The sequence below is a fragment of the Eumetopias jubatus genome, unplaced genomic scaffold (assembly GCF_037043125.1).
Source record: "Eumetopias jubatus isolate StellerSeaLion01/CBP00866 unplaced genomic scaffold, mEumJub1_p1.0 scaffold_4, whole genome shotgun sequence".
Classification (NCBI taxonomy): domain Eukaryota; kingdom Metazoa; phylum Chordata; class Mammalia; order Carnivora; family Otariidae; genus Eumetopias; species Eumetopias jubatus.
In genome coordinates, this window is record NW_028274810.1 from 14,485,966 (window position 1) to 14,501,436 (window position 15,471).

A 15,471-nucleotide genomic window follows, 5' to 3' on the forward strand; every position below is an offset into this window, starting at 1 on the left:
GCCAACTGATCTGGGACCTACATCCTAGTGACTGGCTGCCCCTAGCCTTGGAGTGCCCAAAGCCAGGGACACTTTCAAGTTCTACGTCCTTGACAAGTTATTGACCTCTCCTCTCCTTCATCCATAGAGTGGGGATACAGATTCCCCATCACAGGATGATTGTGGGATCAAAATGAGGTAATGTGTGTGAACAGGTGTGCTTTGTAGATGTCAGTTTTTCATTTTCAGGTGCAAGAGTAAAGGCAATGCTCTTGAATGAGAAACTGACCAAGTTTACAGACGTTAAAACCGAGGCCTAGAAAGAGGAAATCCGTAACAGTCAGTAAGTTAGGAAGACCATCCACCATCTTCACTGCTATTGACACCTGAGATCACCATTGTTTCTACTGGTTCCTTGGGGCAGAGAAATGCACAGATGAAGGGGCGGAGAGGGTCAGTTTCCTGGGATCTCCAGAAGGGATTCCTTCTCTAACAGAACAAACATTTACTGAACACCTGCTGTGGGCCAGATGCTTTTCTAGGGACCATGGAGAGTGAGGACCACACACTCAAGTCTGAAAAGGCCTCGGCTGCGAGAGTTCGGTGTTTCTCTCTTGGTCCTCTTGCCCCCCCCACCCCATCTTCTCCTTCCCAGAAGCAGCTCTGTCTGTCCCTGACAGGCCTGGGGAGGGACAGATGCTCCCCCCCACTCCAAGTCCTCTCCTGAGAACCTGGTGCCTGGAAATGGCAGTGTTGACCCCAAGCTCCAGGCGGGGCCAGACATGCAGGCTGTCATGGGTGATCATCATTGGTCTGAAAAGTTTCTCTTTCTCGAAATAAAACGTGGGGCTTTTTTTACACTATCTACCTTATTTGCTGTGTAGAACACAAGCTCCTTTCCTAGGGAAGCTCTGCTTGATTTACTAGTGCTCCCAGCATAGAGTTTGGCGAACCAGGACTGTGAAATTCATAAGGAAATGGAACTGTAGACCAACAGTGAGACCACAGCATGAAGTTGGTAGTCACGTGGCCTCTGAGATGGCTCGGGATGCCCTTATTTCTGGGAGCACAAAGCAAAATGACCAATGCTCTAAAATGATGTTGGGAAACTGGTGGGACTGGCGAAGCCCGAAAGTTCAGTCTCAGAGTCCAGCGACAAAGCTCAGAACCCCACAGGTGGAAAACGCCACCACCAGCCCTGCCCCTGGCCTGTCACAGCACCGTGCCACCTCTGTGTCAGGAACCTATCCCTACAACCACCCCCTAGACCCCTCACCCCCCAGCCACCCCTCTAAGGCCGCCCTTGCCAGCAAAGTGCAGTTTTCCCAGAGCCTCTGAGGTCTCGTGTAGGTGAGCGTAAGCAGTGAGGCATGGATCACCTGCCTGGCTTTAGTGCAAGGGAGGCCGAGGAGGAAATGTTCGGCATTCTCGATCTGATATAAAGGTGCCCTGAACATAGTAGAGGCATTCATAGGGGGCTGGGCAGCAAGACAGCATTTCAAGTGTCTCTTACAGAGGGCTTCTTGCTTTGCAGAGGGGGATCTTGCTTTGCAGGAGGAGCGCCACCCCCCAACCCCTCTGCAGCTAGGCAACCTTCTGCTCCCTGGCAAAGGGGAGGGGAGTGCTCTCTGCTCTTTCTTCTGCATGAGCCCTGTCTGTAAAACTTCCTTTCCTGGGGCACCTGGGTAGCTCCGTCAGTTTAGGGACCAACTCTAGGTTTCAGCTCAGATCATGATCGTCGTGAGATCGAGCCCCACGTCAGGTTTGTGCTCAGCGCAGAGTCTGCTCAAGATTCTTGCCTTCAGGGCACCTGGGTGGCTCAGTCGGTTAAGCGTCTGCCTTCAGCTCAGGTCATGATCCCAGGGTCCTGGGATCGAGCCCCGCGTTGGACTCCCCGCTCAGTGGGGAGCCTGATTCTCCCTCTCCCTCTGCCTCCCCTGGCCCCACTCATGCACTCTCTCTCTCTCTCTCGCTCACTCTGCACTTTCTCTCCAATAAATAAATTCTCCAAAAAAAAGAAAAAACTTAAAAAATAAAAGATTCTTTCTCTCCCCTCTCCCGCTCCCCCTACCCCCCCACATGGTCTCTTTCTCTCTTTCTCAAATAAATAAATAAATCCTTAAAAAAAGAATAAATTAAAACACCGCTTCCTTTCCTACTCCATAAGTCAGCTCCAACTGCTGGTAACTATGAGCCCTGAATGACAGTTGAGTTCAAATGTGCCCCAGCTGTCATTTCTTATGGTCCCAGCAACGACAAGGGCTTCCCTTTGTTCAGGGCTGTCGCTGGTGCTGGGGACCGTGCTCCCGGCTCCACGTTAATTGTCCGCCAGAATCCTCATACTGCCATGCCGAGGCAGGCGCTCTTCTTATCTTCACGGGTTGTGGGGAAGAGTGGGGACATCAAGGCATGAGAAGACTCGTCCAAGGTCTTCCAAAAGGGTAATTAAATGCCGAGACAGTAGCTAAGTGCTGGAAGCCACATGAGGATGCGACAGCCGGTGGCGGCCATCCCAGAGGAAGCTTCCCCCTCTGCTCTCCCGGGTGGGACAGGGCAGGTCATCTCCTCTTCACAACATTCTCTTCTCTGAAATAAGGACCAGCACCACCTCACCAGGTTCGCGGATGGGGAAGTAAAGACACTGTCCAAGAAAGGATTTTTCCACAACGGTGGGTTTTTTCGCAAGATTACTGACCATGGGACGTACCATTCGCCCACAAGCATGTTCTCTGAAACCCACCTGGGGTGACGGGGATGCACGTCAGGTAGACAGTGATATGTAGCCGAAGAAGCTAGAGGCCGGCGTTGGGCTAAAAGCCTCAGCGCACAGGCCTGCACTGCAAATACATTTCAATACAGGTAATTTCTTTTCCGTTCGTTTTCGAGTTCTTATTTCATTTACACTATTCCAAAGCCGATCAATCTTGACATTAAGGCTGATTTGATGTGTGGTACAGACGGTCGAATTAAGGATAAGATATTTTATCAGCTCCTCTAAATTTTCTTTTCTCTGGTCGACGATTTTTTATACTGCGTTGATCTTTTTTTTATTCATAAGGGCTTCATTCCCATTTGTCATGGCAGCATTAACTGGGCATCTAATGAAGGCTTGGATATGGAAGTCTGCATCTCATTTATCCTCAATAGCAAAATTAATTATTAGCAAAATTTATCCTCAATAGCAAAAGCATCAGGAAAATAGTTTCCTAAGCTGGAACTTCTCTAGCCCACCCTGAGTCATCTAAAATATATTTTGCTTGTGTCTTCCAGGATTGGGACTCGGCTGGACACTTTGGGAGACAGTGCCCCATTTCAACTTCTGTCAACTGACAGTCCATGCCCTACCCCCTGCCCAACTCGTTGTTTGGAGAGGCTTGGGTTAGAATGGCCAGGAGCCTATTCTCGTGCTCATTCCCTCTACACACACTTATTGAGCACCTTCTATAGGCCAAGCTCAGGGATATAAAACAGACTCAAGAAGGTCATAGCCAAGGGAGTCATGCCACCATTATTGGCCAATGTCCAATTCAAAACCAAGGGGATCATGCCACCACTGTTGGCCAATGTCCAATGTAAGGAAAACAGTTAGCCAAGTATCAAAATTGGGAGCAAGATGGAAAGATTATCTGCTCTAGAATTGAAGAAACATAACAAGCAAAGGGGAAAAAAAATAAGAGAGAGACAAAGAGAAACCAAGAAAGAGACCTAATTATAGAGAACAATCTGATGCTTACCAGAGGGGAGCTGGGTGGAGGGATGGGTTAAATAGGTGATGGGGATTGAAGAGGGCTCTTGTTGTGATGAGCACCGGGTGCTGTACGGAAGTGTTGAATCGCTATAGTGTACACCTGAAACTAATATTATACTGTGTATTAACTATACTGGAATTAAAAAAAAAACTTTAAAAAATACAGAACATAAATATTCTACTAAAAACAAAATAAAACAAAAAACAAAAAAGGCTGTGAGAATTAATAAGGCCCGTGAATTGCCCAAAACACAGTTGTCACTCATGCACATGAACCGTGAATGGTATTATTACTGCTCTTACTAGTGGCGGTCAGGCTTTGGATCTCGGACTCAGCTCTCTGGTAGCGTCCGCTGTCAGAAGGCAGGGACCCAGTGTCCCATCCAGTGGCTCCCATGGAGTGAGATGCTTTAGCGCCAAAATTCTGGTGACCCTTGTGATATGCCTTTTCCCAGCTCCACCTTACCCAAATCCTATCCCATTCTATTTAGCTCATTCACATTCGTGTCATTCTGGTTAGGGCTGGGATTTCAGGTGATGTTTCCTCTCACTGTATTTTATAATTTTTATACCATACAAAAGTGTAATAAACCATATTCAGGGGCACCTGGGTGGCTCAGTCGGTTAAGCATCTGCCTTCGGCTCAGGTCATGATCCCGGGGTCCTGGGATCGAGCCCCACGTCGGGCTCCCTGCTCAGTGAGGAGGAGCCTGCTTCTCCCTCTCCCTCTGCCTGCAACTCCCCATGCATGTGCTCTCGCTCTCTAGCTCTCTCTGTCAAATAAATAAAAATCTTAAAAAAAAACATATTTAATTAGGGCATTTAACATAGCTCTGCGGAGTAGCTGTGTAAATCCAGCCCTCGACCTCCCTCCCCCATGAACTAGACTGCTGGAGGGTATGCCTCAGCGTTTGGCTCTGACCTTCATTGAACTGTTCCTTATTTTCTCATGCGTGTCCTCACCTAAACTGTAAACAATTTGAGGAAACAAACAGGACTTTTTGCTCAGATTTAGCAGAGCTGATTTACTGACTCCCACAGTGCACCAGCTCCTCTGATGTAAAGCATCTCGTATAATCGTCCCCACAACCTCAGGAGGCAGGTCAAGATACTGTCAAATCACAGAGGAGCCCCTGAAGCTCAGAGGTCACACAGGTAGGCGGTGGTCAGGAATTCTGCCTCTGTCTGCCTCAAGCCTAATGCTATCCTCACCAAGCTGTACCAGCTCAGCAGATCTATGGATCCCTTTCCTTCCCCTGGGATCCTGCAGCCTGAGCAGAGTTTTCCATGGCCGTGGTGCCCCCTAGTGGCTTATGAGGGCCCATTCCCCAGCCAGGTTTCAAGCTCATTCCATGGGACATTGAGCACTTGACAGAGTGACCAACAGGGCTGGCCCTGGGGTAGCCGACCCTGTGCACCCAAGGGAGAACGAGACCCTCTACCCGAGCTGTGCTTCTTCAATGGACCCCCCCCCCAGGAGGATTCTGCTCCTGATAGGCCAAGGAAGAGGAGCTAGGGTCTTTGGGGCCAACAGCAGAGAGAGGACCTAGAAGGTCTGGTTCCCCCAACTGTGCTTCTCACCTCCAACTTCGCAGTCAAGACATGTGGGCCATTCTCTGCTGGACCCTCCTGGGACTTCCATTTCCCACGAGCTTGTTTATGGAGAAGAGGATAAATGTGGCCAAAGTTTGGGACTTAAAGGTTTTTCTTCTTTTTTTAAGTAATCTCTACACCCAACATGGGGCTTGAACTCACAGCCCCAAGATCAAAAGTCGTACACTCCTCCAACTGAGCCAGCCACGTGCCCCATGACTTAAAGGTTCTTAACATGACACAGAGTTCCTTTCCCAAAAGACCCATCAAGATTCTTCAATAAATATTGAATCCTCATTGCATCCCACAATGCTCAGGATGCAGAAATGGAGGAGATACTTTTCTTATCTTTGAAAAAAGTAAACATATAAAGAATTACAATGCAATGAGGCAAGTCCTTGAATGTGGGACTTTTCCTGTTACCCCAGAAACGGATATCAGCACTCAAAACTGAGAAAAAGAATCGTCAATACCCCTGCCAACTCATGAAAGTAGAAAAAATGTGGGGTCAAGCACTCTTCCAACCAGCTTTTCTGAGAACACTTGAATCATCAATCCGGCTTTGAGATAATCAGAGATACCTGGGAGCTGCATTAGCCAATATAGCAGCCCATAGCCACACGTGGCTATTGAACACTTGAAATGTGGCCAGTCTGAATTGAAATGTGCTGTGAAAAATATGCACCGGATTTTGAAGACTTAGTACAGGGGGGGAAAATGTAAAATATCTCATTAGTATTTTTAAATTGATTACATGTTGAAATAACAATATTTTGGACACATTAGTTGGATAAATAAAATATACCATTAAAATTAATTTCACCTGTTTTACTTTTTTAGTGTGGCTAGATTATTCAAAACTACAAATGTGGCTCAAGTTATAGCTCTCTAGGATGGCCTGGCCCCGGAGCTTACAAAACGGGAGCTGAGAAGCCCTAGTCCAGTAAAGCTTGACAACGCATGGGACCATAGGGGGCGCTACCGCAGAGCAGCGCTTCCTCCCCAGAACTTCGGAGGGAAGCCGACTTTTAAAGGTAGTTTTAAGCTGCTTTTTCTAAAATTTAAGTGGTCCATACTATGTTAACATAAGAAGTTTTTCTAGGCAGAAGTCCGAAACTCCTGAATTACAACATTCAAGACTAGAATTTTAAGAAAGCTGCAAGTTTCACTATCACAGCTAGGGACATATCCTTTGACCCAGTAATTCCATTCTAGTAATTTATCATAAGAAAAATTTTAACGTGCACAAATATTTAGCTACAAAGATATTCACCCAGCATTTGTAATACCCTCCCCCCCAAACCAACAACCAACTAACTGGATATTAATAAGGGATTAGTTAAATCATTTATGGTACAACTATATTATGGAATATTTTGTAACTACCACAACGGATGCAAATGAATACTTATTGACATGGAAAGACATTTATGCTAAATTCTGTGGAAAAGGCCAGCTACAGAAATGCAGGTCCATTATGTGTCAATTTTGCCTAAAAAAGAAAAAAATAAATAAAAGCATATATTTGCAGGTAATGGGCTGAAAGGATATTCTCCAAGGGTTTTTTTTTTTTTTTTTTTAAGATTGCATTAATTTATTTGAGAGAGAGAGCATGAGCGGGGGACGGGCAGAGGGAGAGGGACAGAGACAAGCAGACTCCCCAGTGAGCTGCGAGCCCAACGTGAGGCTGGCTCCCAGGACCCCAAGATCATGACCCCAGCGGAAGTCTGACACGGAACTGACTGAGCCACCCAGGCGCCTCTCTCCAAGGGATTTTAAATCCTCTCTGGACAGCCTGTGGGTGGCTTTCTCTCCTTATTTCACAACTGCTCTTTTAAAAGTTATTTTTAAGTAGTCCTACCCAGTTTTCTTTGCAAGGGACACCTTCTTCCTCAAACTTTTCCTGCGCCCTCGCCAAAGGAAGAACCAAGGTCTTCGTTAAAATCCCTACACTTCCCGATACCTAGCTTGGGGTTTTCACCGTGTTCCAGGTGGTCCTCAGGCCCCTGCGTGCATGTCACCTCCCCTACACGCCTGTACAGCACTGCACCAGGGTCCGACGTCGCTCTCTGTCCCTGCCGCACCGCCTGGATCTGACTGTCTGATCCGCCCGGTTATTGCAAAACGCACACAAGATCTGGTCTGAAGGTCTCGGAATCGGCTGAATGGAAATCCAAAGGTTGACACCGCTGAGACACAGTGCCAGGGCGGAACCGAGGCCCTGCAGGCCAGCTGCACACCTCTCCCCCCGCGGGAATCACTCGCGCCACCCGGTTGCGGTTCGGGGCGGCGGGGGCGGAACGAACTCGTCCAAACACAACGCGGAGGTTGCCCGGCGAAGTTTGTCCCTTTGGAGGCGCCGTCCCCCTCTGCGCCCGGTTCGGGTCACGTGAGCGAGACGCACTCCGGGCCTGGGGCGGAGAAGGAGGCGACGAGAGCTGCGGGATCCCGGGCCCGGCGGACGGCGGGCGGGATGGAGGCCACCTTGGAGCAGCACTTGGAGGATACGTGAGTAGCGCGGCGTGGGGACTTGAGCGGGACACAGGGCGCGCGCTGCGAGTGCCGGCCGGGCGTGTTGGGGACGCCGTGCGACCCTCGGGTCGGGGAAGGGGGGGTGTTGAGGCGGCGAACCCTGTCCCGCGGCCGCGGGGGTGGCAGGAGTGACCCGGAATTAAAATCCCGCAATCCTGCCGGGGCCCGGCACCCTCCTTCCGGGAGCTAGTCTCCGCAGCCCAAGGCCAAGGCCAAAACCGCCCGTCGTGTTGCAGTTGTCTGTATGGCAGGGTCATTCTTCGGGAGTTTTAGGAAATGGGTTAATTTGGGGGAAGGTTGTACCAGGTGTGCAAAGCGAGCCCTGCAATGTAAACATAAACACACACGTCTCTCCTCCCGTGTGTAGCCAGTTACTTGGTGCTTAAGGAAATGAAAGACATCTCTTAAATTTTTGAACAGGTAATACCCACCTAAAGTATAAAATTGAAAGTATAAGAAGGCGCCTCCCACCAGTGCCCCTCAGTTTCTCCCACTTCCCCTCCTGGAGGCAACCGGTGTTAGTTTTTTCTGCATCTTTAACAATGATGACAAAATATTAATATTGCCGTATTTGTGGCCCTCCAAAGCTCAACAGTACCTGACCCAGTCTTTTCTCCCATCAGACGTAAATTGGTTTAACTATTAAATTTACATTAGTTCATTGTAATTTAATTTTTCTCCGGGGGGGGCGGTGATAATGAAAAAAGAGAAACAGTGGTTTAAAGCGCAACAATGCCTGGTACATAGAAACCTGTATGTGTTGTTATAATTATTTAAATTCATTTTCTGACATCATCTGCTTCATTCCTCTGGTGCTCCTGGAATTAGAATGAAGAATCCATCCATTGTTGGAGTCCTGTGCACAGATTCACAAGGACTTAATCTGGGCTGTAAGTATCTCACGATCAACTCTTTGATTGATTGCAAAGCACTTGATATTGACTGGGAGCCTAGTGTGCCGTTCTCTCGCTTGTACTTCTTGTTATCCTGCCCCTTTCTGGGTACTTTTGTGAGAGTAGAGTTTATCTCCAAAATTGAAACTTTTCAGTTGGTATTTATGAAGGTAGAAGTGGTCCTTGCAGTTCTAACAGTACAAAATTGTTTCTACTAAAATAGTATTGAGTTACTTTAAATTGGGTCTAGCAAGGACTTGAGATCACGACATCAGGTTCCATTTGTTGAATGTGTGCAGACTGCTAGGGTCTGTGTACTTTATCTCTACTTTTCACAATAACCCAGCAAAATAGTGCTATTTTGTAGTCCAACGGACTTAACAGTAAGAGAGTAGGCAGTAGAAATGGGAGCTTCAGAGTTGAACACACTTGGGTTCAGCCCCCTGCTCTTCCTTTGCTAATAGTGTGACCTTAGACCAAAAATAGCCTTTCTTAGCCTTTGTTTCTCTACTGGGTTGTTTTTGTTGGTTGGTTAGTTGGTTGGTTGTATAGATTTATTTTCAAAGGGCAAAAACTCTTAGACAATTTCAATACAAGTCTAAACAGAATTACTCTGTCAAAGTCAATGATAATGCCAAAACACGTTGTCACTTCCAGACAATCACCAGTATCTTCCTTGTCTTCTCTAAGTGAAGAAAGGGGGTCTGATATTTTATTCATATACATCCTTCTTATCTGCAATGTAATATACAATTTCTTGTGGACACATTAACTTCTCTACATCTGTATCAGGAATTTCAAACCCAGAGTCGTCCTCCATGGCCAATATAATAATCTCTACTTGGTCCAAACTGTTTAAGCCATTTGGTCTTTCATCAAATGCGAATTTACCTAGAGCTTTTCTGGGTCAATCTTGTCATTGAGTTTTAAGACTTTTTTTTTTTTTTTTTTTGGTAAAGAATATGGTCCTTGATTCCCTCTCACATCAGAGGAGGCGCATCACCATACAGGCAGCTCGCTTGGGTAACTGCCCAGACCCTGCGTGAGCACCGAGGCCACCTGCGCAGGCACAGCCCTCATGCAGACCCCCGTCGGGCACAGGGTGGTGCTGAGCAGCCAGGCCTTGGCCAGCGAAGGGGTGTTGGGCAGCAAAGGTCTAGGGCACTTGGCTGACATGGGTGGAAAGGACACGAGCTGCCAAGGCCATGCCAACCCAGGATCTCCATACTGGGTTGTTTAATAATGATAGTAATTATTTATTATGCATTTATTGAGTGCCCGCTATGTGCCGAAGCACCATTCTAAGTGCTTTACCCAAACTCTAAGTCATTTAATCCTTGTAACAACCCTGTGAGGCAGATGAAGAAATTGAGGTTGAGTAACTTGCCCCAGGTCATAGACTAGGGTTGAGCTAGGATTTCAGTCTGGCTCCAAAACCTCTTAGTCACAGTGCTGTAAGATAATATACTGTGTGTGAAACACTCAGCACAGAACCCAGACATGATGCTCAATAAATGTAAGAGTTACAGATGAGGAGATAAATCCTGAGAGGTAAGTAACTAAAGCATTCAGCTAATTCATGTCAGAACTCATAAACCAAGGACTCCTGCCTCCTTGCTCCTCTTTACTGCAGGAATTTTAAAGCTCTGAATTTCTGCTGGGAGGGTAACTGAAAGAGGTAATCTGTGTAACTCAGATTTTACACAAATCATTTCGTTGGGAGAAAAAAGGCAGATTTACTTGAGGTGCTTGTTGAAGGAAAGCCTGAAATCCAGGTGTGGAAATCTAAGAAATAAGCTCCTTCAAGAAACCTTCAAGGCCCAAAAGACTGCACGGTCTGTCCAGTTAGCGTTTTATGTAACCGTAGTAAATCCACGGACTCTGCCATACTGGTGTGTCTGTTACCTGCCACAGTTCCAGGCAGGCGACCTTATGCTGCCTTCATATGTGGAGATATAGTGTAAACTTAGTAATTACCTTTTGTATCGGGCACCCAAGATTTAGTTATTATCTACAGGCTAAAACAAACATTAACAAAAGCCAGTTAAGTTTGTATTTGAAAACACCCAGCTTATTCTAGTTGAAATAACTGCTCACAGAATATTCACGTATACTGTCAAAGTGACTTTACAGCCGAACTCCTGAGTAAAGACTTTTGTATCCTTTGAGGTTGAGCTCACTAAAAGGAAATCAGATTTCCCATGAGGAATTAATTAGTTTCACAAGTCTCTTGCCCTTACTGACTGCTTTTTGTCAAGCTCACCTCTGAGTGTCTTGTTGGTTTCACTAAGCTTCCTGTAAAAGGAATTTATGGCTTTCAGATTGACTTGAATTAGAGCTTCCTTATATGTGTGAGAAGGTGTTTAGAGATGGTGATGAGAGTGATTGAAAATTGAGTGTCTCCTGACGCTTTCTTGATGTAAGAACTATTGTCTGGCTTTCTTGTTTATGTAACCAGCTGAGTATCAGGATAAAATCATTTCATGTCAGTACCTAACCTAAAAGACCATGAACTGAGCCTTCTTTTTGTGAATAAATCAATGAGAGATACTACTATAGCTCAGTACTCATTTTTGGACAATCGGGTGACATGATTACATCTGTCTTGCAGGCCGTGGGACCCTGTCAGATGAACATGCTGGGGTGATATCTGTTCTAGCCCAGCAAGCAGCTAAGCTGACCTCAGACCCCACTGATATTCCTGTGGTGTGTCTAGAATCAGATAATGGGTGAGTAGATGTTGACGGATCCTTTCCTTTTTAATTAGAAAAGTTCCTGGGAAGGTTGAGTGGGGCCTGCCCTGTGTTATTAGCGATTTCCATTCAAAAAACTTGGAGGGAGGTTCCTCACCCTTTGGACCATAGGAGGAAATAGACTGATCTCTGAAGCTAATGTACTTTCAGGACCACAGTTATTTAAATGAAGAGCAAAAATTGTCATGACTATTGGTCTGTCAAGAAAAAGAAAGTAATAAATAGTACAGGCGAAGACCAACCAAAGGACAGAAACTACTTCTGTAGTAATAGAAATACTAAAGATATTCCAAGTGAGCATCCTCAGAATAATAGTAAATGATGAAAGCAGAATACAGAACTGTGCACCGTATGATCACAGTTTTGTAAAAAGAGAAAAAAAATGCATGTATGGTGTACATGCAGATAACAAAACACAGTAGTGGCTGTCTTTGAGCAGTAGGATTATAGATTCATTTCATTTGTATATTTTATACTTTTCTGTATTTCCCAAATGTTTTCCTGTGTTCATATATTGCTCTCAAACATTAAAAAAATGATATAGTATTTTTTTAGTTGTATCCTAAACCAAACAGCATCTTTAATCTTCAGCAGACTCCCACTTATACAACATTTTACTGAATATCTTCCGCTTTGCCTTTCAGGAACATTATGATCCAGAAGCATGACGGCATCACTGTGGCAGTGCACAAGATGGCCTCTTGACGGCTTATATCAGTTCTCCAGCAGCCTGTCACCAGGGCTCAATCCTACCTGTGTAAATGATCTTGTAGAACTATGAAAGTCCCAGTAGTTAGGCCATTTATTTAGTGTTGTATTGGGCACATTTCTATTAATTTTAGAGTAAGCTGCTTTTTGACACTCAATGGACTGACTTAACCCAAATATTAGTAAGAAAGGATCATGTTTTGAAGCAGCAGGTCCAGGTCACTTTGTACATAGAGTTTTCTTATGTTCAATAAATCTGGTCAGAGGAAAGCTTGGATCTCCTGGATTCTTTAAATTCTTATCAAATTTTTTTTTCAATTATCAAATTGTAATTTTTTTTTAAGTCTTTGTTCCAAATTACTCTCTTCTCTTTCCAAAGCTTCCTTTAATTCTCACTGATAACCTTATATGGTATGTACTCTTAGTTGTCCCATTTTGCATTTGTGTAACTAAGGCTAAGGGATTTGCAGAGTAACCATTTGGATTTTAGACTCCCCAACTCAGGGGCACCTGGGCGGCTCAGACGGTTAAGCGTCTGCCTTCGGCTCAGGCCCTGCATCGGGCTCCCCGCTCGGCGGGAAGCCTGTTTCTCCCTCTCCCCCACCCCTCCCCCACCCCATTCATGCTCTCCCTCTCTCTTGCACTCTCTCTCAAATAAGTAAATAAAATCTTAAAAAAAAAAAAAGACTCCCATCTCTGAGCTTGTACTTTGAACATCATACCATTATAAAAATATGCATGTTTGGCCAGGAAAAAAAATCTGCCATCTGAACATAAGACAACATTATCTTTTCTTTAACCTTATAAAGGTAAACTATAAATTCTCAACAGTGGAGATACGTTCGTTAGATTACTCCTTTCTGCCCGTGGACACCGCAGAGTAAGCATCGTTTAAGTCTCCCCTCCCACCGCCGTCATGTCTAAGTCAGAGTCTCCCAAAGAGCCTGAACAGCTGCGGAAGCTCTTCATCGGAGGTTTGAGCTTTGAAACAACCGATGAGAGTCTGAGGAGCCATTTTGAGCAATGGGAACGCTTACGGACTGTGTGGTAATGAGAGATCCAAACACCAAGCGCTCCAGAGGCTTTGGGTTTGTCACGTATGCCACTGTGGAGGACGTGGATGCAGCCATGAACGCAAGGCCACACAAGGTGGATGGAAGAGTTGTGGAACCAAAGAGGGCTGTCTCAAGAGAAGATTCTCAAAGACCTGGTGCGCACTTAACTGTGAAAAAGATTTTTGTTGGTGGCATTAAAGAAGACACTGAAGAACATCACCTAAGAGATTATTTTGAACAGTATGGGAAAACTGAAGTGATCGAGATCATGACTGACCGAGGCAGTGGCAAAAAGAGAGGTTTTGCTTTTGTAACATTTGATGACCATGACTCTGTAGACAAGATGGTCATTCAAAAATACCGTACTGTGAATGGCCACAACTGTGAAGTAAGGAAAGCCCTCTCTAAGCAAGAGATGGCTAGTGCTTCATCCAGCCAAAGAGGTCGAAGTGGTTCTGGAAACTTTGGTGGTGGTCGTGGAGGTGGTTTTGGTGGGAATGACAACTTTGGTCGTGGAGGGAACTTCCGTGGTCGAGGTGGCTTTGGTGGCAGTCGCGGTGGTGGTGGACATGGTGGCCGTGGGGATGGCTATGACGGACTTGGTCATGATGGAAGCAGCTCTGGAGGTGGCGGAAGCTATGATTTTGGCAATTACAACAATCAATCCTCAAATTTTGGACCCATGAAAGGAGGAAATTTTGGAGGCAGAAGCTCTGGCCCCTATGGTGGTGGAGGCCAATACTTTGCCAAACCACGAAACCAAGGTGGCTGTGGTGGTTCCAGCAGCAGCAGTAGCTATGGCAGTGGCAGAAGGTTTTAATTACGGCCAGGAAACAAAGCTTAGCAGGAGAGGAGAGCCAGAGAAGTGACAGGGAAGCCACAGGTTACAACAGATTTGTGAACTCAGCCAAGCACAGTGGTGGCAGGGCCTAGCTGCTACAAAGAAGACATGTTTTAGACAATACTCATGTGTATGGGCAAACAACTCGAGGACTGTATTTGTGACTAATTGTATAACAGGTTATTTTAGTTTCTGTTCTGTGGAAAGTGTAAAGCATTCCAACAAAGGGTTTTAATGTAGATTTTTTTTTTTTGCACCCATGCTGTTGATTGCTAAATGTAATAGTCTGATCATGACGCTGAATAAATGTGTCTTTTTAAAAAAAAATAAAAATAAAAAAATAAATTCTCAACAGTGGAATGGTGCACAGGCAGGTACAGGTGACCTCATTTTGTTGAATTTAAATGCAGCTCCTGTTACTCTTTAGCAATTTAATATTTGACAGTATAAAAAAATCTCCAGAATGTTATTTATTCAAAAATACCAAGCATCTCCAAATATAAGATACCATAAGAGGATACAAAGATTTTGCATAAGACCTGGTTCCAGCCTTTGAGTTCGTACTTTGATAGAAGGGATGTGCATGTATATTGTCTTCACCAATACCTGACATGTAGTATATATGTTTGTTTTATATTTTAAAATATGTTTGTATGTTATATGATATTTGCCTGTCTTGCCTGCCTCTGCATAGGTTTTAAGGGCAGGTGCTTTGTCTTATTCACACGAGTGTATTCCAAGTACTTAGAACAGTGCTAGGACATAGTAGTCACTGAATACTTGCCAGGTAGAATAACCTATACCTAATAGAAGAGAGTTTTGTGGAAAGACCTAGGACGTTCCAGGCAGAGAGAGTGGCAACAGCAAACACTGGTGATAAACCAAGAGGACTATTTATGTAATACTAAATGCTTTAGTTTGGTCTGTGAGGTAGGAGGTGAAAAAGCTGGAAGGTAGGGCAGCTACCTCAAGGAACTTGAATATCTACTTTTTAAGAGTCCTGGGCCTCACCCTGTTAGCAGAATGGAGTTCGGAGTAAATAAGCATCAAATTTGAGCTTACAAACATTAGTCTGATGAGGTAGACCAAACTCACTTTTTTTCAAGCAGAAAAACTTCCTTTTAGTATGTATTTCCAATTCTTAACCCTGAGTGATAAGAGCCCATCTTTTAAGTTTTTGCTACATGCTAGACACATGCTAAACAATTTACATGCATTTAGCTCATTTAATCCTCTTACAAGGTATTATCCCCATTTCAGAGAGGAAGAAATAGGCTCAGCAAGATCAAGTCCTTAGCTCAGGATCAAATATGAGAGACAGAAAAAAAAAAACTGGCAGAAAGGAAACAAAAGAGAATGAAGAATTAAA

General features: G+C 45.1%; 1 protein-coding gene across 1 annotated transcript; it reads left to right on the forward strand.

The window, feature by feature from the left end:
- Positions 1-7,704: 7,704 nt before the first annotated feature.
- LAMTOR5 (late endosomal/lysosomal adaptor, MAPK and MTOR activator 5) lies at positions 7,705-12,476 on the forward strand. Its single transcript, XM_028102203.2, has 4 exons — positions 7,705-7,828; positions 8,681-8,742; positions 11,357-11,474; positions 12,143-12,476. The coding sequence occupies exons 1-4, from the start codon at positions 7,794-7,796 to the stop codon at positions 12,201-12,203; spliced, it is 276 nt and encodes a 91-aa protein (XP_027958004.1). The 5' UTR covers positions 7,705-7,793; the 3' UTR covers positions 12,204-12,476.
- Positions 12,477-15,471: the final 2,995 nt, after the last annotated feature.